We start from the raw sequence: 26,206 nt of genomic DNA on the forward strand, positions 1-26,206 counted from the left end.
CGTTGCCAAGTTACTGAAGCTGGCCAACTTGCAATCCTCCTGCCTCAGCCTGCCAAGCTGCTGGGATTATAGGCAAGCGCCACCACATCTGGCTCCCTGCTTACATCTTAATCTTTGCTCCTCTGCATATAACATGACCAAGTCTCTGGCCACTTTTAAGATTTTCTTTTTAATAATTGCATTCAGCAATTTGACAATGACATACCTTGGTATCATTTTATATTTCTTACACTTGGAATTCATTTAATTTCTTTGATCTGTAGGCTTCTGGTTTCATTAAGTCTAGAAGGCTTTTAGCCATTTTTTCCTGACCCATACTTATCTGTGTCCTGCTTCCCTCAGGAACTTTAATCCCTCATCCATGTGGCTGTTTGAAGGTACCCTACACTTCGCTGATGCTTTCTAATTCTTAAAATTATTTTTTTCTCTGTGTGTTTCATTCTAGATGGTTTCCTTGCTGTTTCTTCAAGTTTATTAGTCATTTTTCCAGCAATGTCAAATTTGCCTTTAATCTCATCTGGTATATTTTTCTTCTCAGGTATTTTTTCATCTTTTTAAGTTTCATATTGATATTTCTGCATTATCTGTATTTCTGACTTCTTGAACATCATCTGTGTCACCTGTGTCAGTTTTGATACATTATTTACCTCACTACAGGGCATTGTTTTCAAGCTTCTCTGTACACAAAGAATTTATGAATGGACTCAAACAAATATCTATACATCCACATTCACACAGCATTATTCACAACAAACCAAAATAAGGAAGCAACCCAAATATCACCATCAACAAATGAATGGATGAACAAATTTGGTATGTGTGTGTATTAAATAATATTCTAATATATATACATGTGTATATATATTAGAATATTATATATTAGAATATTATTTAATCTTAAAAAGGAAGAAAATTATGGTATATGATAAAATGTGAATGAATCTTGAAGACGTTAGGCTAAAAAAAGCTAAGCCAGTCACAAAAGAACTGTATGATTGTTTATATGAAGGTACTTAGAGTAGTCGAATTCACAGAGACAAAAAGTAGAGTGGCAGTTGTCATAGGCTTGGGGTAGGGAAATGAGGAGTTGGTGTTACAATGGTTAATCATAACAGTTAATTGTTTAATTGGGCAGAATGTTCCAGTTGAGAAAATGAAAAAAGGGTCTAGAAATGAATTATACTGATGGTTGCAGGAAAATATGCATGCACTTAACGTCACAGAACTGTACACTTAAGAATGGTTATGATGGGGCTGGGGTTGTGGCTCAGTGGCAGAGCGCTTGCCTAGCACATATGAGGTCCTGGGTTCGATCCTCAGCACCACATAAAAATAAATAAAGTTGTAGTCCAACTACAACTAAAAAATATTTTTAAAAAAAGAATGGCTATGATGATAAAATGTTATATATATTTAACATAATTAAGAAAACACAAGAAAAAGTCACTTCCTTCTGAAAAGTATTTTCAAAAGGAATAGAATGCTAATTTAATAAATATTTTCTTTCATTACTTTAAAGATGTAACTCCAGGGCTGGGGTTGTGACTCAGTGGTAGAGCACTTGCCTCGCATGTGTGGGCACTGGGTTCGATCCTCAGCACCACATAAATAAGTAAAACAAAGGTACTGTGTCCATCTACAACAAAAAAAATTTTTTTTTTTTTTTTTGGCTGGAGATTGAACCCAGGGCCTTGTGCATGCAAGGCAAGCACTCTACCAACAGAGTATGTCCTTAGCCCCATCTACAACTAAAAATTTTTTTAAAAAATTTTTAAGATGTAACTCTTACTTTCTTATGGCCCACAGCTTCTAAGAAAAGTTCTGTGGTAATCTTTATCTGTATTTCTATTCAGGGTTGGGGGTGTAGCTCAGGGATAGAGTGCTTACCTGGTATGTGTGAGGCCCTGGGTTTGATTCCCAGGATGGCAAAAACAAAAACCTCTCTATTTATAATGTTTCTTTTTAACCTCAGATTCCTCAAAAGATTTTCTTTCAGTATCACTGGTTTCCAGAAATTCGATTATGATGAGCCTTGTTTTGCATCTTTAATGCTCATTGTCTTCTTAGATCTGTGGGTTTATAGTTTTCACTAAACATAGAAGATTTTCAATCATTATTTCTTCTAATAGTTTGCCTGTTGCCCTCCCTTCTACTGGGATTCTACTTACATGTATCTCAGACCACCTGACATCACCCAACAGTTCATTGATGTACTACTATTGTTTCAGTCTTTCCAAACTACGCATCATTTGAAATAGCCACAATTTCTATGTATTCGAGCTCACTAATCTTTTCTTCTACAGTGGCTTATCTGCTATTAACCCATTATGTCCCACCATCCTATACAAAGGACACATATAAAAACTCAAATAGAGAAATTATTTAGTTTTTTGAGGTGTCCTACATACAACAATGATATATAATAGGCTATAATTCCATTCAGTATTTATTTTTTAATTTCAGATACTGCATTCTTAATCTCTAGAAATTGCCTTTGGGTATATTTTTGTATCTTCTATCTATTTTCACATCATGTTCCTCCTGCTTTCCTCTCTTTTAAACATTTACAGCACCTTTGTCTGCTAAATCAATCACCAATCTCTTTCTAATCAGTGATTTATTTATCTTGGCTATGAATAATATCTGCTTTCTTCTTAGTAAACATTTTAATTTTTTATTAAAGTAAAATCGACATAACAACAAAACATCTAATTAATCTATTTCAAGTGAACAATACAGTAACATTTAGATCATTCACAATACTGTGCAACCACTACCTATATCTAGTTCCAAAACATTATTACTCCAAAAGGAAACTGCATGCCCATTAGACAGTTGTTCCCCATTCCTCCTTACCCCTTAGGCCTTGGCAACCACCAATCTGCATTCTATATCTATGGATTATATATTCTGGATATTTCATATAAATGGAATCATTTTGTGTTTGATTTCTTTCATTTAAAATCATTTGCAAGGTTCTTCTACATTGTGGCATGTATCAGTACTTCATTTGCTTACTATAGCTAAGCAAAATTTTATGGTATGTAGGTAAAATAAATATTCCCATTCATCCATTGATGGGTATTTGGGTTGTTTCCATAATTTTTCTATTGAAAATAGTACTACTATGAACATGCATGTATACATTTATTTGAGTACCTGTTTTCAATTGTTTTGTATGTTTACCTAAAAGTGGAAAATCTGGGTTACATGACAATTTAGTTTGAGAAACAAACTCTTTTCCACAATAGCTAAACCATTTAATATTCCCACCCGCAACATGAGAGTTCCAGTTTCTCCACATCTACACCAAAACTTGATATTGCTGGAGTCTTGATTCTAGCCAAACTAGTAGGCATGAAGTGGTAGCTCACTATGGTTTTCATTTTCATTTCTCTGATCATGAATGATTTTGAATATCTCTTGTCATGTTCATCTTGGCTACCAGTATATCTTCTTTTGAGAAATATCTATTCAAGTCTTTTGCTTGTTTTTTAGTTGGGTTATCTTTTTGCTGTTGAGTTTTAGTTCTTATATTTAGGTCACAGATCCATTCTGAGTTAATTTTTGTATACAGTGTGAGGCAAGGATCCAACTTCATGGTTTTGCATGTGTATTTCCAGTTGTATCAGAACGATTTGTTGGAAAAATTATTCCTTCCCCATTGAATGGTCCTGCAACTATCAAAAATAAATCGCATACAGATGAATAGGTTTATTTCTGTACCCTCAATGATACTCTATTGGTGTGTGGCTGTGACTGTGTATGCATTTATATTTATATCACTAGTATTACACTGTTTTGATTATTATAGCTTTGTAGTAAGTATTTTTTCCTTTTTCAGAAGGGTGGAGAGAGGGAGTACTGGGAATTGAACCCAGAGCCTCATGCTTGCTAGGCAAGGACTCTAACACTGAGCTACATTTATAACTCTCTTTTTTTTTTTTTTTTTTTTAATATTGAGACAGGTCTTGCTGGCCTTAAAATTGAGATCCTTCTGCCTCAGCCTCCTGAGTAGGTGGGATTACAGGTATGTGCTACCATGCTTATTTGTAATTTTTGAAACTGGGAAATATGTGTTCTCCAGCTTTCTTCTTCTTTTTCAAGGTTGTTTTTACTACTTGGGCCTTTTGGAATTCATGAGTTTGAAGATCAGCTTCTCCATTTTTGCAAAAAAGGTCATTAGAATTTTGATAAAAATTGCAATGCACCTATAACTTGCTTTGGATAGTAATGCCATCTTAACAATACTAAATCTTCAAATCCACGAATACAGTATGTCCTTCCACTTACCTAGATCTCCTTTTAATTTATTTCAACAACATTTTCTGCTTTTGAGTGCATGCATATTTCCTAAAGGAGTGTACTCCTTTTGCTTTTGGATGTTACTTATAATGGAACTCTTATTTAATTTCCTTCTTTGATTGTTCATTTCTGGTATACAGAAACACAACTATTTCTTTTGTGTCTATCTTTTACCTACACATTTGCTCAATTTGTTTATTAGCTTTAATGGAGTTTTTTGAGGGTTGCTGTTTTATAGATTCACTACGGTCATGATAAATTGCTGAGGCTGACCTTGAATGCAATCTTCCTGCCTCAGTCTCCTGAGTTTCTGGGATTATATACCTGTGCCACCAGGCCTGGCTAAGATCTTCCTTTTCTAAATGTAAGTATTTACTGCTATTAATGTCCCTCTGAGCATGTTTTCACTGCATCAAACAAGTAATTTTTTTTTTAATTTTTGTCTCCAAGTACTTTCTAATTTCCCCTGTGGTATTTTTATTTTGACCTATTGTTTAAGAATGCGTTTAATTTCTGCATATAGTAATCCTTTGGTATCCTTGAGAGACTGGTTTCAGGACCCCTAAAGGATACCAAAATCTTAGAATGTTCAATTCCCTTATATAAAATGGCAGAGTAAGTGGGTGTGATGGCATACACCTTTAATCCCAGCAGCTGAGGAAGCTGAAGCAGGAGTATCTTGAGTTCAAAGACAGCTTCAGCAACTTAAAAAGGCCCTAAGCGACTCAGCAAGACCCTGTCTCTAAATAAAATACAAAAAAAGGGCTGGGGATATGGCTCAGTGGTTAAGTGCCCCTGGGTTCAATACCCAGTACCAAATAAATAAATTGACAAGAGTATTTGCACATAGCCTATGTAAGTCCTTCCATATAATTTGAATCATCTACTTATTACTTATAATATCTAATAAAATACATATTCTATGTAAACAGTTGTTACACTGTATTATTTAAGGAACTAGGGGGAAAAGCCTGTACATGTTCCATACAGATGCAATTTTTTCCCTAAATGTTTTCAATCTGCACTTGATTGATTCCACAAATACAGAACATACACATATGGAGGGCTGACCGAATTTTAAATTTTCTAAATTTTCTAATATTCTTTCCATTCACTGACTTCATTTCTAACTTCATTTCACTGTCATTGGAGAACATACTTTTTATTATTTCAATCTTTTTAAAGTTACTGAAATGTGCTTTGTGGCAAATATTTCAAATGTACTTGAGAAAAATGGGTATGTGGCTGTTGCTTGATATTTTTAGAGTGTCTGTTAGGCCTAGATGGTTTGTACTATTGTTTGAATCTTCCCTTTCCTTACTGATCTTCTATGAAAGTTTATTCATTACTAAACATGAGGCAAACATTTTTATTTTGTATTAAATGACAATAACTGTGAATTTGACATTGTTAGATTCTGAATTGTATTGTATTCCTCTAGGGTTTTGGTGCATAGTTAAGTTACCTGAAATCACTTGGAGTCTTCAGGGCCCGCCGTACAAAGTCTTTCAACCTGGGCTGTGAGAACACTATTTCTAGCCTTATGTAAATTCTAGAAATTATTTTTCGTACTGCTTTGTATTTCTATTTTCTCTAGTGTCAGGTAGATCCTATCAAGCATCTACAAATCAGACACAGCCAGACTCCAGGAGAATCCTCTGCAGGTTCTCCAGGATGCTCCAGGATGCTCATACACTGGCTTTTTAGTGTGTGCTCTCATTGTGCGTACCCCACGACCACCACCACCCACACACACACAGTGCATCTTTTTCACTGGTACTCTGCCCTGCAATTCTCTTCTTCTTCTTCTTCTTCTTCTTCTTCTTCTTCTTCTTCTTCTTTTTCACTGGTACTCTGCCCTGCAATTCTCTTCTTCTTCTTCTTCTTCTTCTTCTTCTTCTTCTTCTTCTTCTTCTTCTTCTTCTTCTTCTTTCCTGTCCTGTAATTCTAACCACACCTTGGCCTTCCCAATTTCTTACTGTTTTCTACTTATCTCAACAAGATTGCTGGGTTCTGTTTGGTTCCACCTCCTTGCAAAGAAGCCAGTAAAATTACCTTTGGGTTCTTCTGTAAGTTGGTCCAATAAAAGGGCTGAACCTCATTAATTTCCTTTCTCTCAGGGATCACAGTCTGGTGCTGCCTGTCAATCAATGTCTAAAAACCACTGTTTACATATTTTATATGTTCTTAAGTTGTTTAAGGTGAAAGAGTATTTTTTATTGCACAGCAAATTGCCCCAACTTAGCCTCTTTATAAAACAGTTGTTGGAGTTTTTTCCAGATAGTTTCTAAGAGCTAGCAATCACAGGGCAGCTAAGCTGGATAGTTCTGGCTCAACGTATCTCATGAGACTGCAGTAAAGGTGTCAATGGGGCAGTAGTCTAGGACTACAAGCTTGACTAGTTGGGAAGAGTTGGCTTCCAAGAAGGCTTGTTTACAGGCTGTTGGCTAGAGGCCTCAGTTCCTTTAGTTGTTAGCAGGACCCAATTTCTCATGACATGGCTCTTTCCACTGGGCTGTTCACAACATGGCAGCTAACTAATCTCAGAATAAGCAATCCGAGAGGGGGGGGGAGGGAAGGGGAGGAGACAGAGAGAGAGCAAGCAAATGATAGAAGGCAAGAGACAAAAAAAAGGGAATAGGAGTACAAGAGAAAAAATGCAAAAGCCACAATGTATTTTATAAATAACCTATTCTAAAAAATGATCCATCATTCTGCCATGCTCTTTTGATCACACAGACCAACCCCAGTATAATGTGCCAGGTGATAACACAAGGGTGTAAATATTCTGATGCAGGGATCACTGGAGAACATTCCTGGAAGCTGACTACACATAGGATAAATATAGTTCCTTTTACTGGCAGCATGGGGGAAAGAAAACATACTTCTTATACTTTTTAACCTCCTTATGTTTCTATTTTTCTTATCCCCTAACTGCAGATGTTATTCTATGACTATGAGGAAAGATGGACAGACTGTAGAAAGTACTTCTCACCAAGAGTTGAAGAAAAATAGAACTAAGAGTAAGTAGTAGGGCTGGGGTCATAGCTCAGAGGTAGAGCATTTGCCTTGCATGTGTGAACCAATAAGTTGGATTCCCAGCACTGTAGATAGACAGATAGAGAGATAGATAAAATAAAGGTCCATCACAATTTAGAAAGAAAGAAAGAAAGAGAGAGGGAGGGAGGGAGGGAGAGGGAGAGGGAAAGAGAGAGAGAGAGAGAGAGAGAGAGAGAGAGAGAGAGAGAGAGAGAAAGAAAGAAAAAGAAAGAAAGAAAGAAAGAAAGAAAGAAAGAAAAAGAAGTAAGTAGCAGTAATTTTTACAAGAAAGAATAGAGTTCCTCGTACCTACGTCAAGAAACAGGAGGGTACCTGAAGCCAATCTGGGCCCAAGTGGCTCATTCCTCAGTATTCAATGACCTCCCTTGAATATCTGCTCTCTGCCTTCCAAGTCCTTCAGTCTCCAAAAACAGGCAGCAACAGCAACATTAACAGAAAAATTAACAGCAGTAGCAGTAATAACAGGACCAGTGCTAAACATTTTGCCTTTGCTAATTCAATTGCTCATTACAACAAGCATGTGAGAAAGACATTACTCTTAAATTCTAGGTCTTTACTTTCTTGATAATCACAATCTGGCTTTATGCTTCATAGTATAATAACAATTTTATTTTTCCTACATCTGGCTCCCTGTTGCCCTGCAGGGCCCCTCTACTCCTCTGAAACTGAAATTCTGTTTTGTCCTGCCTGTCTTCCCATTTCACTTTAACAGACCTTAAAGTTTCCTCTTGGTTTCCATTTTCCCAGCATCTACTACCAAACTTTGTTAAAGGGAACTATTAGACCACTTAGACCTCTATAAATTCTCGGCTGCTGGGCCCTCCCAATGCTACAACTGCCTAATTATAGACTTCTCCAATCCCTTAGGATGACTGACCTGTCTAGTCTGCCTCACCAGCTAGTCCAAAAAAAAGTGGCCCTATTTCAGCCACTCATTTTTTTTTTCTTTTGAGAGAGAGAGAGAGAGAGAGAGAATTTTTTTTAATATTTATTTTTTAGTTTTTGGCGGACACAACATCTTTGTTTGTATGTGGTGCTGAGGATCGAACCCGGGCTGCACGCATGACAGGCGAGCGCGCTACTGCTTGAGCCACATCCCCAGCCCCTCAGCCACTCATTTTAAAATATTATTTTATAGCACATGTGCTTTCTTAATTTGCATTTGCTGCAACTTAATATTAAAATGAGTTCCCTTTCCCTAGGGCCTCAAAGAAAAGCCAAAATATACCAAACCTCCATCTACTATAGTACCCTGGAAACTAATAGATTTCCATTAGTTATCTGTTGAATAATGAACTAAAAAAGGGAAGTAATAATTATAAATAATTGCTCAAAAAATTCTCAAAGAATATAACCCAAAGAATATCATTTTCAAATGAAAAGAAGATAGTGGATACCTACAAGCAATTCACAAAAAAAAAAAAAAAAAAATACACAAATTTCAGAAATGCAAACTAAAATACCATTTTTTGTCAGATATTGGCAAAGACTGAAACATCATAGTAAGTAAATTTTTATTTTTGGTATTTGTGCATCAAGTAACTTTAAAATTCATAGACCCAGGGTTGGGGTTGTAGCTCAGTGATACAGCACTTGTCTAGCATGTGTTAGGTACCGGGTTTAGTTCTCAACACCATGTAAAAATAAATGAATAAAATAAAAGATCCATCGACAACTATAAAAATATTTTTTATAGTTTTTTTATTTATAAGTGGTGCTGAGGATGGAACCCAGTGCCTCACACATGCCAAGGAAGTACTCTACCACTGAGCCACAATTCCAGTCCCCTAAAAAATATTTTAAAAAATTCTTAGACTCCTTTGTACAGTATTTCATTTTAGAATTACTTACAATAACTGGGGAAAAAAAAGATGTATATTTAAAATCTTCACTGTGTTTCCTCTTGGAAACATAAAAATCTGTCCAACAATGAGGGCTTGGTTAAACAAATTTTAGTATTTCCAAACAAAAGATATTAGTAAATCATTTTAGAATATTATATATTATATAATACCAGTTTTAAAATAGAACATATTCACACAAAAACATAACTGCATAGAAAAGAATATCTAGAGGTATACATTCCAAAACGTTAGCAGTCATTCTCTCTGTAAAAGTGGAATGTGTGTGTGTGTGTGTGTGTGTGTGTGTGTGTTTTGATTTGTTTGTGGTTTTTTGCTTACCTAGATCACCTAATTTTTCTATGGTAATCATGGGTTACACACAGATAATAACACGTATTCTTTTTAAAAAGCAAAATGAAGATCACAATTTAAAGGTAAAAAAACCATTATGACACAGTGTAAAACACCCCAATATTCCATAATGTCAAGCAGAGTTAATATCAAACAAAATATCAGATAATCCAGTATCTTAGTATAATCCAGAATCTTAGTATAGCCCATTTTTTAATTAGTTTTAGGAAGATATGTGGAAGAATCTGTAAGGACAAGAAAAGCATGTAGTTATTCAAGCATTTTAAGAAAACAAAAAGAGCTCCCTAATTTTTTTTAATTCTAAAAATTTAGAATCAATCCTAGAGAGAGTGTTGAAAATCTCATTAAAAAAAAAGCAAAATTATTTCAAGTTTAAGATCAGCTTAAATCTTCTTGCCACCTCTTTTTACTTTTAACTTGTGAATCTTACTTTCCATGAGAAAGCAATCACCATGAAAATAAAAGATAAAAATCATTCATAAATTTAGGAATTCAAATTTAGGTGTGGCTAAAGATAAAATCTTTACAATAGCTTCTACTATTCTCAATTATGTTAACTCTTTCCCTCAGACTTGAAACATTTGGAGGGATGAAACTTAGTAACAAGAATGGGATCTTAATTGACTCTCGCAATGCTTGTCTTTTGCAAGCTAAGTACTGTGTATAGTTTCTAGCCAAAGCCCAGGAAATTGCTTGTGGCCATGCTAAACGTTGCCTAGGAATTGTGTACAATGCCCAATTCAACATGAACTGCAATGTAAAAAGTTAGTAAACCCTCAGTACTAACCCACAAACTATAATTTCTACTAAACTTGGCTGGCATAAAGTGAATGATCATTTCTACCTATCTATACAAGAACATGAAGCAAATTATTCTAATTATACCCATATAATTAATAGCAGGCATCCAAAGAAAGTCATTTAATGACAACTTCACACCTACAACACCCTGTGCAAGACAAGTATCACAAAGCATCACTGATGCTTCCAATGGAATTTGATAGCAGATGCCAGGGTATATAGGAAGTACCAAGTACAGTAACAATAACAATAACAATAACATCTATTTAAGCCTCTATTAGAAATGTCTTTGATGAAAGCAATTTTTGTTGCACAAGAAAAATTTCTGTTATAGGAGAAAAAACATTTTTTTTTTTTCACCAGGTACAGTGGCACATGCCTATAATCCCAGCAACTTGGGAGGCTGAGGCAGGAAGATCACAAGTTCAAAGCCAGCCTTAGCAATTTAACAAGGCCCTAAGCAACTTAGTGAGAAAATGTCTCAAAATAAAAAATAAAAAGGGTTGGGGATATAGCTCAGTGGTAAAGCACCTTGGGTCAATCCCCACTACCAAAGAGGGAAAACAGAACAACTTTGCATAAAGGAGATCTTATGTTAATGACATTTGTATAATGAAAGCATCATAAAATACAAAAATTTTAGATCACACAATTATGCGGTTATTACTAAAAAGAACAGAGATCTCTTTCCCTTTATGATAACCCTAGCACCATCCGTCCACTCATCCAACAAATATTTGAAAACCATTTACACCATTCTAGGACCAGAGAATACAAGAGTAAACATAGAAAATCACTGTCTTCACAGAGTATACTATCTAGCAAGGGAGACAGTTATTAAACAACTACAGTAATCCCTCCATATCCAAGGGAATTGATTCCAGAATGCCCTTCAGATACCAAAATCTGTGAATGCTCAAGCCCCTTGTATAAAAATGTCATAATATTTGCATATGATCAATGCACATTCCCCTGCATATGTTAAATCACTCTAGATTACTTAAAATACCTAACACAATGTAAATACTATATACATAGTTGTTATACTCTATTGTTTAGGAAACAATGACAAAAAAGAGTCTAATAGATGCAAATTTTTTTCCAAATATTTTCAACCTGTGTTAGTTAAATCCACAAATATAATACCCATGAGTGTGAAGGGACAACTGAAATTTCATATTTGAGTATAACTGCAAATGTCAAAATGCCATTAAATAAAAGGGCAAAGTTCTAAGAGAGCATATTCTAGGCCTGCAGTCGAGTAAGCCAAATATAGGGGAGGAAAAGAGAGGTACAGAAAGAAGAAATCTGTGCAAAGTCCCTGAAGCCAGAATGACCTTACCCAATGTTGGAACTAAAACAATCAAGTATAACTGAAGCGGGTAGATTATTTCTCAGACATATGTCAAATCTGAGATATGTAAAGACATTCAATTTAAGTGAGCAAGTTGATAACTATTACAAGTGTCTGGAGCTTAGAAACAAGGCCTAGAGCGGGTACAAACTTAGAAGTCACTAGCTTAGAGATGGTATTTGATGTACAAGAACCATAAATTTCTTAGGCAAGGTAAGTGAGACTTCAGGGTGGGGAGGGCAGTCAGGATTACTTTCTCAAATCACAGAAAACCAATTTACTTCTCTGTTGATTTGGAAACAAAAAAAATTAAAGTATTTTGTAACATAGTTATGACACAATGTTTTGTTTGTTCAGAAAAGGTAAAAATTAAATGTATAAAATTATTGGGAAAATGCCAAAACCTAAGAAAAATACTTCTTTCAGTTAGTTTAAGGTATTATATGCTGCTAGTTATTTAGCAGAACACTTCCTTCTAGCTTTTTCAATGCCCTAGAAAATGAACCTTTTTTTAACACACTGATACAACTAATTTATACAATTTGTCTCTAGAAATGCTGAGTCTGCAGAACTGCCAGATTCTGAAGGTGTATCAGAAGTATTCTTAACACACCAAGTCCTGGAGAGTGTGACATCAAGAACAGACAAACTTTCACTCTATACACTCAGAAGTTATCAATTTTCAGGACTATAACTATTTTCCTTTAAAAACCTGCCCTATACTATCTCCAGTGATGATTATACACTATGTAAAAGTTTGACAAAGCAGTGGTCAAGTTATGGCTGTAGAAGAGCTGAGTTAAAATGTTCCATAATTTATGTCCAAAGCACCATGTAAGTATGAAATGCCTTAACACAAACTCACCTGATTTATTTGAAGCATGTTAAGACAATAATGATCAAACTGCTGTATCCCTCACGGCTCCAAAAACTGGAAAATGAAAATGAAGAAATAAAGTTCAACTTAGTTGATAACCTCAACGACTAGTATTTTAAATACATGATCAGAATCAAATATAAAATGCAGTTGATCCAGATCAGCATAGTGTTGTCTATGATAATGAAATGTTCTATACTTATGCTGTCCAATTAGGTAGCCATTAGCCACATGGCTAATGGACACCTGAAATATGACTGATTTGACTGTTGTAGCTGAGAAAGTAAACATTTAACATTTCTGAATGTTAATTTGAATTTAAATAGACACATGTGGCTTATGGATATCACTCAGATCTAGATTGATAAACAAAGTCTCTAATGGCCAATGACTAGCACTCAGATCTAGATTGATAAACAAAGTCTCTAATGGTTCTAGACAATCCCCACAAAAAGAAAACTGTTAACAAGCCCAAAAAGTCTCACTGATATTTAATGTATATTCTCTTCACTCCAGTCAGGTTTTAAATAGCTTTGTTGCCATCTTCAATGATAACTTATGATAAATTAATACTAAAGAAGATGCAACATACACAAGTATTCTTGTATGTTACATAATACACAATATGATTACCAAGCTACATATTTTGTTTTTCCCTTATTATCAATATGAAAATGGTATTCACATTAAAATGTCATATAATCTAGACGCGTGCCTTTTTACATAATTCATTGAATGATTTCTCTTTTATTCTGTTATTGCTGATAAAAGGATTTACTCCAAAATAAAAGTTTTCCACACAATGCAAAAAAAAAAAAAACACTAGACATGTGGTGCACACCTGTAATCCCAGTTACTCAGGAGGCTGAAGCAGGAAAACCACAAGGCCAGCCTGGTACCTCAGCAAGACCCTGTGTCAAAATAAAGAAGGACTGAAGGTATAGTAAAGCGAGCACTAGCCTAGCATTCATGAGGTGCTGGGTTCAATTCCCAGCACTATAAAAAATAATTAAAAAATAAAAATTTTACATAAAATTTCCTAGAAAATCAATCACATCACAATCATTGTCCCATTGCTACATTTGGGTTTGTTTCTTCTGGACCTAATAACCACCCATGGCTGTTATTTCTTTCCATGTGGTACATCTCTTTTTATTTAAAGATATATGCTAAAGAAGGAAAGGAAAACCCAAATTTATAAACAAACAAACCACGAGCTCTCATAAAGGAAAAGGTTAACATAAAATATAAATTATGTTACAGGCACTTTCCCTTCCAAAATTATCAAGCAACAACACAGAAAAATAAAAAGGACTAAATCCCATCATTTGGGTAGAAATTTTATGCTTTAAAATTTTAATATTGAACTTTCCCTCAGAAGCAAAGGTTCTATAGATATACATGCACAGAAGGAAACACTCACGTATCTAGTTACCATTTTTTCAAGAAGATAAATTGGGCCAGGAATGATGGCACAAGCTTATAATCCTAGTGACTTGGGAGGTTGAGGCAAGGGGATCACAAATTCAAGGCCAGCCTTAGCAACTTAGTCACACCCTGTTTCAAAAAAGACTAGGGATGTAGCTGAGTGGTAAAGCTTATCTGGGTTCAATCTACAATATCTACCCCCCCCCCCCCGGCAAAATAAAAATATATATATATGACAACCCTGCTATCTTTAAAAGTCAAGAGGTGAACCTAGGCAGGACTCTCTGGAAATTTTTCTGGGATTCCTAGTAAAACTGGAGTGCAGTACTCTCTTGAAAATATTCCCTTTCCCTTTTCCTATCCCTTCAATAAACTCATTGCTGCTATTCTGAGCAACAAGTCTGAAATCTTTCTGACTTGATTGCAAGAACTAGGGTTTGAAGGGGGGCAGAATCGTTGCATTGTCTCAGTTTCTTGGAAGGCCCCATTTAATCCATTTAACGCTTGTATTAAAAATATGCCAACAATTCAGGTGCAGTGTCGCACACCTATAATCCCACCAGCTCGAGAGGCTGCAGGAAGAGGATGTAGAGTTCAAAGCCAACCTCAGCAAAAAGTGAGGTGCTAAGCAACTCAGTGAGACCCTGTATTTAAATAAAATACAAAACAGGGCTGGGGATGTAGCACAGTGGTTGAAAGCCCTTGAATTCAATCCCCAGTAGCCCTCCACCAAAAAAAGTGCCATCAAACTATAAAAAAAAAAAAAAAGGACGATGACAAACCAAAGTCAATTCAAATCAACTCTGAAAACATTTAATGTTTCTTACAATAGCGTCCTCAGCATCTGTATAATTTATTTTCTTTCACATTTTCCAAGGGATTGGGATGCTACAGAAAAAGTACAAGGTCTAAATTTGAGTGAATTGGAGTTTTAGTATAAATTCTTCAGGAGATTACCTCCTTCTTGATCAAATTATTTTATGTATCTTTGAGTCTTTTTTTTTTAAGTCTTTAAAAAACAAATTGAAGTCTTTGTGATAGGAGGCTTTTAACAAATAGAACAGAAATAATGAGATACCACTTCTAAGATGAGGTTATAAAAAGACTGATGTCACCTTCTCTTAATCTCTCACTTGTTTGCTCTGAGGGAAGCCAGATGCAATACTGTGAGATGCCCTTAGGAAAGGCCCACATGACAAATAACTCAGAGAAGACTGGCCAACAGCCAGCAAAAATTGAGGTCTTCCGACGAACAGTCCCAAGAGCCAGCAACTGAATCCTGCCAAGAGTTTGAAAGTAGGTCTTCCACCAGTCAAGCTTCCAGATGCAACTGCAGCTCCAAATGCAACCTTGACTGCACCCCTTAAGTGACATTAAGCCACAGGCACCTAACTTGCACCCAGATTTCTAACCCACAGAAGCTATAAGAAAATAAATGTTTATTCAATGTTTTAAGTCATATTAACTTTAAGGTAATTTATTATGCAACAATGAATAAGACAATCCAGGTAACTCTAAAATTCAATACTCCTATGGTGCTTTAGGCATTATTTAATCTAAAATAATTTCTGTTCAACATGAGCAAACAAGTAACATTAAAATTCGGATGTGCTAAATTATAAAACTTAAGCATTTATATTTTTAAATCAAAAGTTGAGATCATTAAAAAGTGTTGCATAAGGGTTGGGGATGTAGCTTAGAGGTAGCCAGCACACTCAAGGCCCTGGGTTCAATCTCTAATACCACCAAAAAAAAAAAAGGTGTGACAGTAGTCAAATGGTATTAAAACACACTTTCTATGATTAAAAGTATAAAACAAGTCCAAGTATTTAATTAAAAATAATTCATTTGACCTATTAAAACAAGTATATTTTATAATTTTTATTAAAATTATTATTTTATATTATAATTTTTCTTTTTGACCTATTTATGAAGTATAAATAAAATTTCCAATATTCCATTATAAAATAATAATAATAATAATTCAGTTGGCTGGGCATAGTGACACACATCTGTAATCCCAGCAGCTCAGGAGGCTGAGACAGGAAGATCTTGAGTTCAAAGCCACCCTCAGAAAAAGAGAAGCATTAAGCAATTCAGTGAGATTCTGTCTCTAAATGTTCAAGTACCCCAAGTTCAATCCTCAGTACCCCAACTCCCCCAAAAAAAATTTCATTTGGAACATAAAAATGTATATAGACCAATAAAATCACTAAGTACCTTCTAAAGTTTAACATTATTTATTAAGCACTCACCAACTATGAGAAACACCATTTTGTTTTTATCTAGTATAAGCCTCTAAAAATACTTATCTACAAATCTGTATTTTTTTCTTCATCATTAGAGTTTGGTAAGTGATTCCAAGAAGTAGCCACAATAAGATATTGGAGTGGATTTCTTAAAGTTTTAATTTTCTGATGCACAAATAGTACTTACAGAAGTAACAAAAATAAAATCATCTATTCACTTAAAATCCACTGTAAAATTTCAAATACTCTGTAAGCTTTCTTTAAATGATTTAAAATAAGGAGCTATATAAAACAGATGAAGAGAGGGACGTGGTGGCGAATCCCTGTTAATTCCAGCTGCTAGGGAGGCTTAAGCAGGAGGATAATAAACTCAAGCCCAGCCTCAGCAACTTTGCAAGGCCCTAAGAAAATTAGCAAGATCCTGTTTCAAAATTTTAAAAATAAATAAAAAGGACTGGGAATATAGCTAGTAAAGTGCCCCTGGGTTCAATCTCTGGTACCAATAATAATAATAATAATAAATTCAAATAAATGAAACTAATATTACTACTCTGAAGTAACTAGACATTGTTCTAAAATTATTCTTTTTCATCAAGCAAGTTATACTAAATTTACATTAGTATAAAACCTGTACTTCACCACACCTATAATCCCAGCACCTCAGGAGGCTAAGGCCAGAGGACCCCAAGTTCAAGGTCAGCCTCAGCGATTTAACCAGACCCTGTCTCAAAAAAAAAAAAAAAAAAAAAAAAATTAAAAAAAGAAAGAAAAATAATTTGTAATTAACAACTATACTACAGACAATTGAGAATGCCCATAATAGCACATCTTTAAGATTTCACTTCTTCTTTAAAGACATGCCTGGTCTATGGTCCTGTATTTTAATTTTTTTTAAAAAAAATATCAAGACATGTCAAAAAATATCAAGAGATCTCAATAAAATGTGGAGCATCTTATATTGCCTATGATTTCATAATGCAACTCTCCTTTCTTTGTCAAAAAAAATTTTCAGATACAATTCGATCCAACTAAAAGTACTTTCAGAGAAACCTATTCACATACCTCAAAAAATCTTATAGTGATAGCCAGTCAGGCACATTAGGACATGCAATTCCAGATTTCAAGCTACCAAAAGAACACAAGTGGAGAGAGTACTACAAACTAGGGAAGACTTGCTATTCAAGAAGAATTAAAGGCGCAACCTGTATCTGCTGATGTAACATACCCCTTTAAAAATGAACTGTATTTTGCCAGGCGAGGTGGTGCACATCTGCAATTCCAGAGGCTTGAAAGGCTGAGGCAGGAGGATCTCGAGTTCAAAGCTAACCTAAGCAATTTATCAAGGCCATGAGCAAGTCAGCAAGACCCAGGGTCTAATAAAATATAAAAAGGGCTGGAGATGTGACTTGGTGGTTAATTGCCCCTGGGTTCAATCCCTGGTACCAAAAAAAAAAACACTATTTTTTGCCCATCTAATGAATTAAAATCTATACAAAATTAAATTTATAGCACCCTCAATAAATACCACTTTATAAAATGACATTGTGATTAATATTCATAAACATTTTACATCAGCACCCATCCTACATCTGGCAGACAGTTCTCATTTAAACATTCTATTTGACAATACGAAAAATAAAAGCATTTTCTATCCTGATTCTTAGACTATTAACTATGGCCCAACTAAATATCAATTCAAAGCTTATTTTAAAAATCCATGGGTTCATTAAAAAGCTGTTTAAAAATGTTTTTTAGTTGGGTACAGTGGTACACACCTGTCATAACACCTACAGGGGAGACTAAGGAAGGAAAATCACAAGTTCAAGGCCAGCCTGGGCAACAAGTGAGACCATGTCTCAAAAATAAATTTAAATTTTAAAAGTGTTGGAGATGTATCCCAACAGTAGAGCACTTGCTTAACAAGTACAAAGCCCTGAGTTCAATCCCCAGCAGTGCCCTAAAAAACGTTTTTAATTTTAGCTTTTTAAAGCAGGTACCTGAAACAAACTTAAGGAAAATAAAACAGCATAAATTTAAATATCTATTACACTATGGGGGATTCCAGGATACCAGCTAAGTCCCCCTCTCCCTCCTAGGAGACATCTATGTTACCCTTTATTAAAATAAACCCTGTTGGGCTGGGGTTGTGGCTCAACTGTAGAGCACTCACCTAGCATGTGTGAGGCACTAGGTTCAATCCTCAGTACCACATAAAAATAAAGGCATTGTGTCCACCTACAACTAAAAAAAAATCTAAAAAAATAAAAACTAGTTCAGACAGGTTCAAAGTTTTCTATTCACCATACACTAAATTATAAAAGACCTGCCTTCTTAAGATTTTTCCTACACCAAAGTCAAGGGTTTATCCTAAACAAGGCATCCTACGAAACTCAAAATCAAACAATAACTAGGTGTGGTGGCACATGCCTATAATTCGAGCAAGGAGCTGAGGCAGGAAGATTACAAGTTGGAGGCCACCCTGGGCAAGTTCGCAGGATGCTATCTCAAAATTTAGAAGAGAGAGAAAGAACACAAACTGGGGTGATCCTCAAAAGGAGTATAAAAAAAAAGATGACCAGGTGATACGGGCCTGTAATTCCAGCCACTATGGAGGCTGAGGAAGGAGAATCACAAGTTTGAGCTCAGCAACTTATCAAGACTATCTCAAAAAGTTTAAAAAAGGACTGGGAATCTAGCTCAGTACAGTGTTCCTCAGTGCAATTCCCACCACTGCAAAGTACAAAAGAAAAAGAGAGAAAAATGGGAGGAAAGAGGTTAAGTATAAAGAGGGAACAAAACACACCTTGGCCAACTACATAGTCTAGAACCTAAACAGAAAAAGCTCTCAACCTCACTTTCATTGTTGTATATTTAAAACTTTAATTACTATCTTAGATGTTTTTATATTCTTTGTTGAAAAGCAGACCAACCCATTCTTTCTTAGAACTTCATTCCAAACAAAACACAAAATTCTTACGGTTTTCCAGAAATATTTGGGAGCAAAAAGCCATAACATATGTACTATACCCAGAAAGAAATATTGTGTGTGTGTGTGTGTGTGTGTGTGTGTGTATGAGAGAAAGAGAGAGAGAGAAATAGAAAATGGTAAATAGGTGAAATAGTAACAGGTGAATCTGGGTAAAGGTTACAAAGATGCTCTCTGTAATATTCTATTCTTGCAACTTTTCTGTACACTTCCAATTATTTCCAAACAAGTTAAAATTTAAAACTTACATGACATATCATTTGAAACTAACAACATATACTTGGATTATACAGCAACATTTTTACAAATACAAAACACTGTTTAAAAAAAAAAAAAAATGAAGTGATGTGTGAGGAAGTATGCACCATATCCTACAAAGAAATCTTCACTTAGAAGTAGATTTCATATTACACTGCCATGTATTGAAATGTGGCAATGGTGACTAGAGTTGAAACCATGGGTGGGGGGAATAAAAAAGTGCACACACACCACATAGATGAACATTACTGTTTCATAAATAGAGGCCTGCTGCAAAATGCAGCAAATCTAAAATTCAAGTGATGTGTGATATCTCTAGTTTGCAGTAAAATATCTACAAACTGAACAATGAACAACTTGCCACAATACAAGACTATCCAGAAGCAGAATAAGTCTTGGTTTTGATGGTTTTATTAAGGTTTTTCCACTGCAGCTCAAATCGCAACAGTATATTCCAATCATTTCAAGAAAGCAAGGATAGGGAAGAAGTAAACCCACCAAAGAAATGTTGCAATCTTGACTCCTACAAGGTAACTATCATCCTGACTGTCCATAACAATTTTGATTTCAAATGTTCACCATGCTTTTTCCTAAAACATAGGATACACCGAAACCCAAGTAACGCTCAGCGAAAGTTCAGCTGAGCACTGTGAAATCAAACCTTAAACAATAAAGATTTTCAGTGCGTGAAATACATTTAAAGGATTATTTCTATCTTTCTGCAGGATCCACCCACTTTTAAATTCTTCAGTAAATTCCCGGGTCTACCCTAATTGGATGGTCCCCACACCACCCTAGCATTCTCACTTAACCTTTCAGGAGGTGAGAAAGAAAAAAATGTAGGGCAAATACGGACCCCTTCCAAAGAAAATTATTCACAATGCAAAATTCTACACATAATTCCAGGGACTTCCAGAACCCCACAGCCATTAACTCCACCCCCTCACTAAGAATCCCAGCTTTGCTATCTCTTCAATTGCCTCTGCGGGAACCCCCCCCCCACAACACACACACACAAACACACAATCCCCAGCTCGCCCCAGGAGGGACTGGAGTCCCTATCCTCACAGAGTGGATTCTGTAACCGAGCTTTGTCTATCGCCCAACTCCCTTTGCCCCGGCAAGGTCACTACTGCCAACTACCCCTTTAAGCCTAGCCACCACGGTAATAGTTCCTAAGAGCCACCGCAGAACTTGCCCGTCATAGGATATATTTTGTCCCCTCGGCCCCACCTACCTTCCCCATTTCGGGGAGTTACGTCTTTGCCACTTGCCCATTATACAGAAATAGCCACCGCCGCCGCCACAACCCCCCAACCAGGCGCACCTCGGCCCCGCCGCTCCGCCCCCAGCGCCCCGGGCCCATTCCCCGCAGACCCTCCGGAGCCTCCCCGCACCGCCCGCACCACCCGCACCGCCCTTCCCTGCCCTCCTTCTCTCCCGCACCGCCGATTCTCGCCATCCTCCTTTCTGCAGTGCCCACCCGGCCCCCAAGACCCCCGGCTTCCTGCGCCCCCCGCCAGGTCCCCCCACCTCGGCACCCCCACTGGGGCCGGCCTCCCAGCTGTCCTCCCAGCTCCTCCCCTCAGGACACCTGTGTCGTCCCACCCCCTCCACACACGCCCCCCCATACATTCGCCCCCTCCCCGGCAGCCCTGCCCCCCCACCCACTTCCCCTCCCCCTCCAGCCCCGGGAGCCCAAGGAGGGAGGGATGGCGCCGGGGAGGGGAGGGGAGGGGAGGGGAGGCCGCGAAGGGGGCCGTTCGGCTTGGGGTTCGCCGCGCCGCGGACCTGCAGGGCTCCCCAGCGCCCTCTGCCTCCTCCGCCAGCGGGGCGGAAGTCGGGGCTTCCAGGGCGCCCCCAACGAGGGTATTTACCTTCTTGCCAGGGACACTCTGCAGACGGCTCCAACATTGGCAAACACTACAGAGAACTGACCCCGCTCGGCCGCCGCCGCCGCCGCCGCCGCCGCCGGCTTCCACCCTAAGGGCTCCCCGCCCCCCGCCTCTGCCTGCCTCCCTTGCGCTCCCGCCGCGCCCTCCCGGGCTCGCGCCGCGCGCCCCCGCTTGCGCAGCCGCTCCCGCGCCCCAGCACGCCAGGCCCGCGCGCGCGCCCGCTCCAGCCCTACCTCCACTCAGCTCCCGCCCGAGCGCCCGCGGCCGAGCGCGGCCATTGTTCGCGGTGCCGCTCCCGCCCCCTGGCGGCCGCCCGGCCCCCCGCAGCAGCGGGCGCTGCGGTGCTGGCGCCGGCGGGCGGGACCTCGGGGCGAGGGTCCTTCCAAGGGGCGAGTGCGTGGGCAGCGCGCCCTAGCCGTGGTCTCCTAGTCCTCAGGACGGCTCCCTGCCCCCTCGGCCGCAAAGGACGGGACCAGGGCAGCCTTGTGCACACCTGCACCCGGCCACTTCCTCCCCCACCCAATAGATCTTTTGGCTCTTTCTAGACGGTGGCCTGGGCCCCGATTCCCTGCTCGTACCTTCCCCGGGGCTCTAGGACTACCCCCCTCTGCAGCTCCGGAGACGCGTGACCATCCCGCGTCTGCTCCGGCCGCCGCTGTGCGACGCACGGTTTAGCGGATCCTGCACCTTTCCAGACTGGGGGAGGGAGGCAGCAGGGAGGAGGCTGGTTCACTGTCTGGCCCGGAAAACAGTGGAGATCCCTAATCACCTACCTTCCCGCATCAGCGTGGCCAAGCATCCTCCTGGACCAACAAAATATCTTATGTGGTCACTCGAAGAAGAAATCTTTGGGAACAAAAATGAGGATCATCTTAAAACAGTGCCCTAGATCCTTGATTTTTGAGGCAAGGGTGCCAGAAAATTCGAATTACTTCTTGGTTTGTCCTGGTTTTGAAGTGGGTTACTTATGGCCAGTTAAGCCCAATGAAACGTAACACTTTATTTAGTAAATGATACCAAAAATAATCTGAACAACAACAAAAAAAAAAACTAGAAATAGAACTGTTAAGTGTGTTCTTCACAAACTTATTCATTTGCATTATTATTCCCTGGATTCCTTCCTGGTATCACTTACCTGCCTGAGTTATGTCTACGAGGCCTGTGATTTCAGTCACCATCTAAAACCAATAGTTCTGTCTACAGATGGAGAAACAGTATTGTGTGCATGTTACCCTATGAATCAGTTCATTCTTTTTTTTTTTTTTTTCTTTTTTTTTTTTTTTTAAGAGAATGAATGTGTTAGGTATAAAAATGTGTAAATAGAGCCTGGCATGTGATAGGTTTTATTTGGTACAACATTGGCTCCTGCTACATTTTCCTACCAGAAATGTTTTTTGGACTCCTTTCACCTTTTGCCAGTTCCCTCAAATTTAACTTGCCTGGTCCTCCTTAAATCAGCACCACCCCTGAATTAATGACTTCTAACTGCTTAGATGACAGTTCAAATGTTGAATGTTTTGAATGAATACATACCCTTGACTCCAACTGTCCCTACGGATAAGCCTCCCCCTCTCTGTGCTTTTCCCTAGGTTTCTCCCCTCCCTATAGTCTATCCTTCCCTCACCTTTGAATAAATCATCCTTCAAGCCAAAAATTACCTGGCTGACAGGCATTCTCTAATTCCATAATCTTTTCTTGATGCCCTCTTCTCTGATATTTTAAGTATATTACAATTGTTTGTTTTCTAGCCTAACTTTGCCTACCAACCAGTGTATTGTCCAAGTCAGGCTCTGTGTCTCATTCATCTATGTGGTCTTAGCATCCAACAGCAAGTGGGTGGACAGTAAATGCTTTGGGAATAAATGGATGAGTTTATGCTTTTGGAAATCACTCTGAAGTGGTCAGAAATTCCATTCACGTTGATTCAGATCATTAAAGTTGATTTAAACTTTGTGCCGTAATTTTTTTCTTACAATTGATTTAAAGTTTTTAAAGTCATAATTTCCAGAAATTATTGTTTAGCTTGAATCAGCATTTTCAACTGCTCAAGGTATACAGGCATCAACACATGAAATCACCTAGGTGACATGGAAATTCTCACATACCTATGATAATTTTAGGATTTACTTTAAATACTTTTTATGAGAATTAAAAATAATGAATATTTAAAAAGCAGTGGTCCTATTAGCAGAAAAGCAACTAATTCACAAATGCATCTTTAGGGTACCATTGTAAAATATTCAATCATCAGAAAAAGGATAATGATGGGCTGGGGTTGTAGCTCAGTGGAAGAGCACTTGCCTGGCATGTGTGAGGCCCTGGGTTCGATCCTCAGCACCACATATAAATAAATAAAGTAAAAAATCTATTGGCAACTGAAAAAAAATTTAAAAAAAGAAAGAAAAAGGATAATGCTTTCAAATCACTTTATAATAATAACGCTTTTAGCAGTTTGAATGAGACCAGTGTTAGAATCCCAAACTAGTTTTTTCTGATGTCTTTTCATTTCTTTTAATATTCATTTTCTGTAAAATTTTCTAGCCCTTATTACTCATTTTTTTTAATTTAGCTTTTTTGCCACTGTGACCAAAAGACTTGACAAGAACAATTTTAGAGGAGGAAAAGTTGATTTGGGGGTCAGATTTCAGAGATCTTAGTGCATAATTGGCCAACTCTATTGCTCTGGGTGTGAGGTGAGGCAGAATACCACAGCAGAAGGAGGAAAACAGCTCAGGACATGGCACCAATGAAGCAGAGATGGATACTCCCCTCATCATGGACAAAATGTAATCCCCAAAGGCATACCCTCAGTGATATATCTCTTCCAGTCACACATTACCTGCCTACAGTTACAACCCAGTTAATCCATATCAGTGGATTAATGTACTGATTATGTTAAAGCTCTTATAACACAATCATTTCATCTCTAAACTTGCTTACTTTGTCTCACACATGAACTTTTGGGGGAACATCTCATATCTAAACCATAAAATTCTTCATATAAATTACTTTCCCTTATATGCTTATATCTAAATATTTTGTATCACCACACACTGTTTATCCCACTATACTCTAAAATCACTGAAGAAGAGAACAATGACTTCCTCATTTTTGTTTCTCCAGGATCCAGCACAGTGGTTCATAAATACTTGTTGAGTAGTGGAGTAGTGAATTTCCCAAACATTTACTAATATCTACTATGGGTCAATTACTATTCTTGGCATAGAAATACATAGCAATGGAAAAGATCTGCAAAGTCTTTGTCATCATGGAACAGAAGTAGGACAGAAGAATTTTATCTTCCGTAGAAATGTAGAAAGAATGTAGAATATTGAATGTTGAAATAAAATGTAGAAAGGAGACAAAAGGAAGGACAAGGAAACAATAACCTGAAAGTCTTTTGCTTTCCTCCACAAGACAGTTGTCTCACTCCCAAATTTCAGGAAAAAACTACAAATCTTCGCTCATAATCTTAATAGTTATTGAAAATTCACCCACTTATGAAAACTACCCTGTGCACTATTAATTAGCTTGCTGATACAGATATTTTTAGAACAGATTGGGCAAGGGGAAACATGAAACCAATAATATAGGATACAGTCCCAACATTATTTATCACATAATAGAGACTTCATAAAATTAACACTTCCAGGGCAGGGGTTGTAGCTCAGCAGTAGAGCACTCACCTAGCTCATGTGAGGCCCTGGGTTTGTAAATAAATACAAACAAGGTGTTAAAAATAATTTTTAAAAATTAACACTTCCAGGCCAGGCATAGTGGTACATGCCTCTAATCTCAGCAGCTCAGGAGGCTGAGGCAGGAGGATCAAAGCCAGCCTCAGCAACAGTAAGGTGGTAAGCAACAAAGTGAGTCCCTGTTTCTAAATAAAATACAAAATAGGGCTGGTGATATGACTCAGTGGTTGAGTGCCCCTGAGTTCAGTTCCCAGTAAACCCCCCCAAAAATTAATACTTCCAAAAACTTAACCTGTATCAAAATACTATTCTAGAAATCCCTAACATATTTATATATTCACTAAAAAATTGGTTGCTGGGAACCAAGTATATTTTTTTCCACAATAATAATGTCAAGATATTTATTAGAGTATCAGCCACCTACGCTGTTGAACTAAAAAAGAGTAGAAATAAATTATGTTGCAAATGCAATCATTAAAAAATAACAGGGCTGGGGATTGGCTCAAGCGGTAGCGCGCTTGCCTGGCATGCGTGCGGCCTGGGTTCGATCCTCAGCACCACGTACAAACAAGGATGTTGTGTCCGCCAAGTACTAAAAATAAATAAATGTTAAAAAATTCTCTCTCTCTCTCCCTCTCTCTCTCTCATTCTTTCTTTAAAAAAAATAATAATAACAACATAAAACTGTACTTAATGAAGTATGCAGAGGTTCTTAAAAATAATAGGGACCCAATTATTGTTACATTGACTTTTATTTTTCCTCTGTAGCCATCATCTTGTCTCTTCTTTTTTTTTACACTTTCCACTATGCCATAAATTTGTTTTTTATCAATATTTTGTCTAGTAATTTCATTCTCACTTGTTTCTTAAATTTCAAATGGCATTGTTTAAGTTTCATTATTATTTAATTAAATTACAAGATAAAAAATTAGCAATCTGTACTTGCATCTTAATCTATATTTTATCATCTGTAAGTTGAGGTTGTTTATTGAATATATACTTACATACATTTATCTATACAGCAAAGCATCATAGAAAGTATTCTTCTGTTCCATGATTTATTTTTTTCTTCTATTCTGGGT

The 26,206-nt window shown here is 37.5% G+C and overlaps 1 protein-coding gene across 13 annotated transcripts in view; it reads right to left on the bottom strand.

Annotated features, from left to right (window-relative positions):
* Positions 1 to 22,250, bottom strand: part of Stau2 (staufen double-stranded RNA binding protein 2) — a 311,629-nt gene extending 289,379 nt beyond the window's left edge. For 5 of the 13 annotated variants that reach the window (XM_076835708.1, XM_076835700.1, XM_076835710.1 and 2 more), the window contains exons 1-3: positions 21,412 to 21,525; positions 13,455 to 13,524; positions 12,602 to 12,667 (exon numbers count right to left, since the gene is read on the bottom strand). In XM_076835708.1, coding sequence (XP_076691823.1) covers positions 12,602 to 12,619 — 18 coding nt within the window. In that variant the 5' untranslated portion in view covers positions 12,620 to 12,667; positions 13,455 to 13,524; positions 21,412 to 21,525. Of the gene's footprint in view, positions 1 to 1,887; positions 1,959 to 12,601; positions 12,668 to 13,454; positions 13,525 to 14,048; positions 14,065 to 17,515; positions 17,659 to 21,325; positions 21,341 to 21,411; positions 21,526 to 21,662; positions 21,703 to 22,202 lie in introns of those variants that run through there. The other 8 variants (XM_076835703.1, XM_076835702.1, XM_076835706.1 and 5 more) reach the window with 8 other exon arrangements.
* Between the last annotated feature and the right edge of the window lie 3,956 nt (positions 22,251 to 26,206).

The sequence above is a fragment of the Callospermophilus lateralis genome, chromosome 16 (assembly GCF_048772815.1).
Source record: "Callospermophilus lateralis isolate mCalLat2 chromosome 16, mCalLat2.hap1, whole genome shotgun sequence".
Classification (NCBI taxonomy): domain Eukaryota; kingdom Metazoa; phylum Chordata; class Mammalia; order Rodentia; family Sciuridae; genus Callospermophilus; species Callospermophilus lateralis.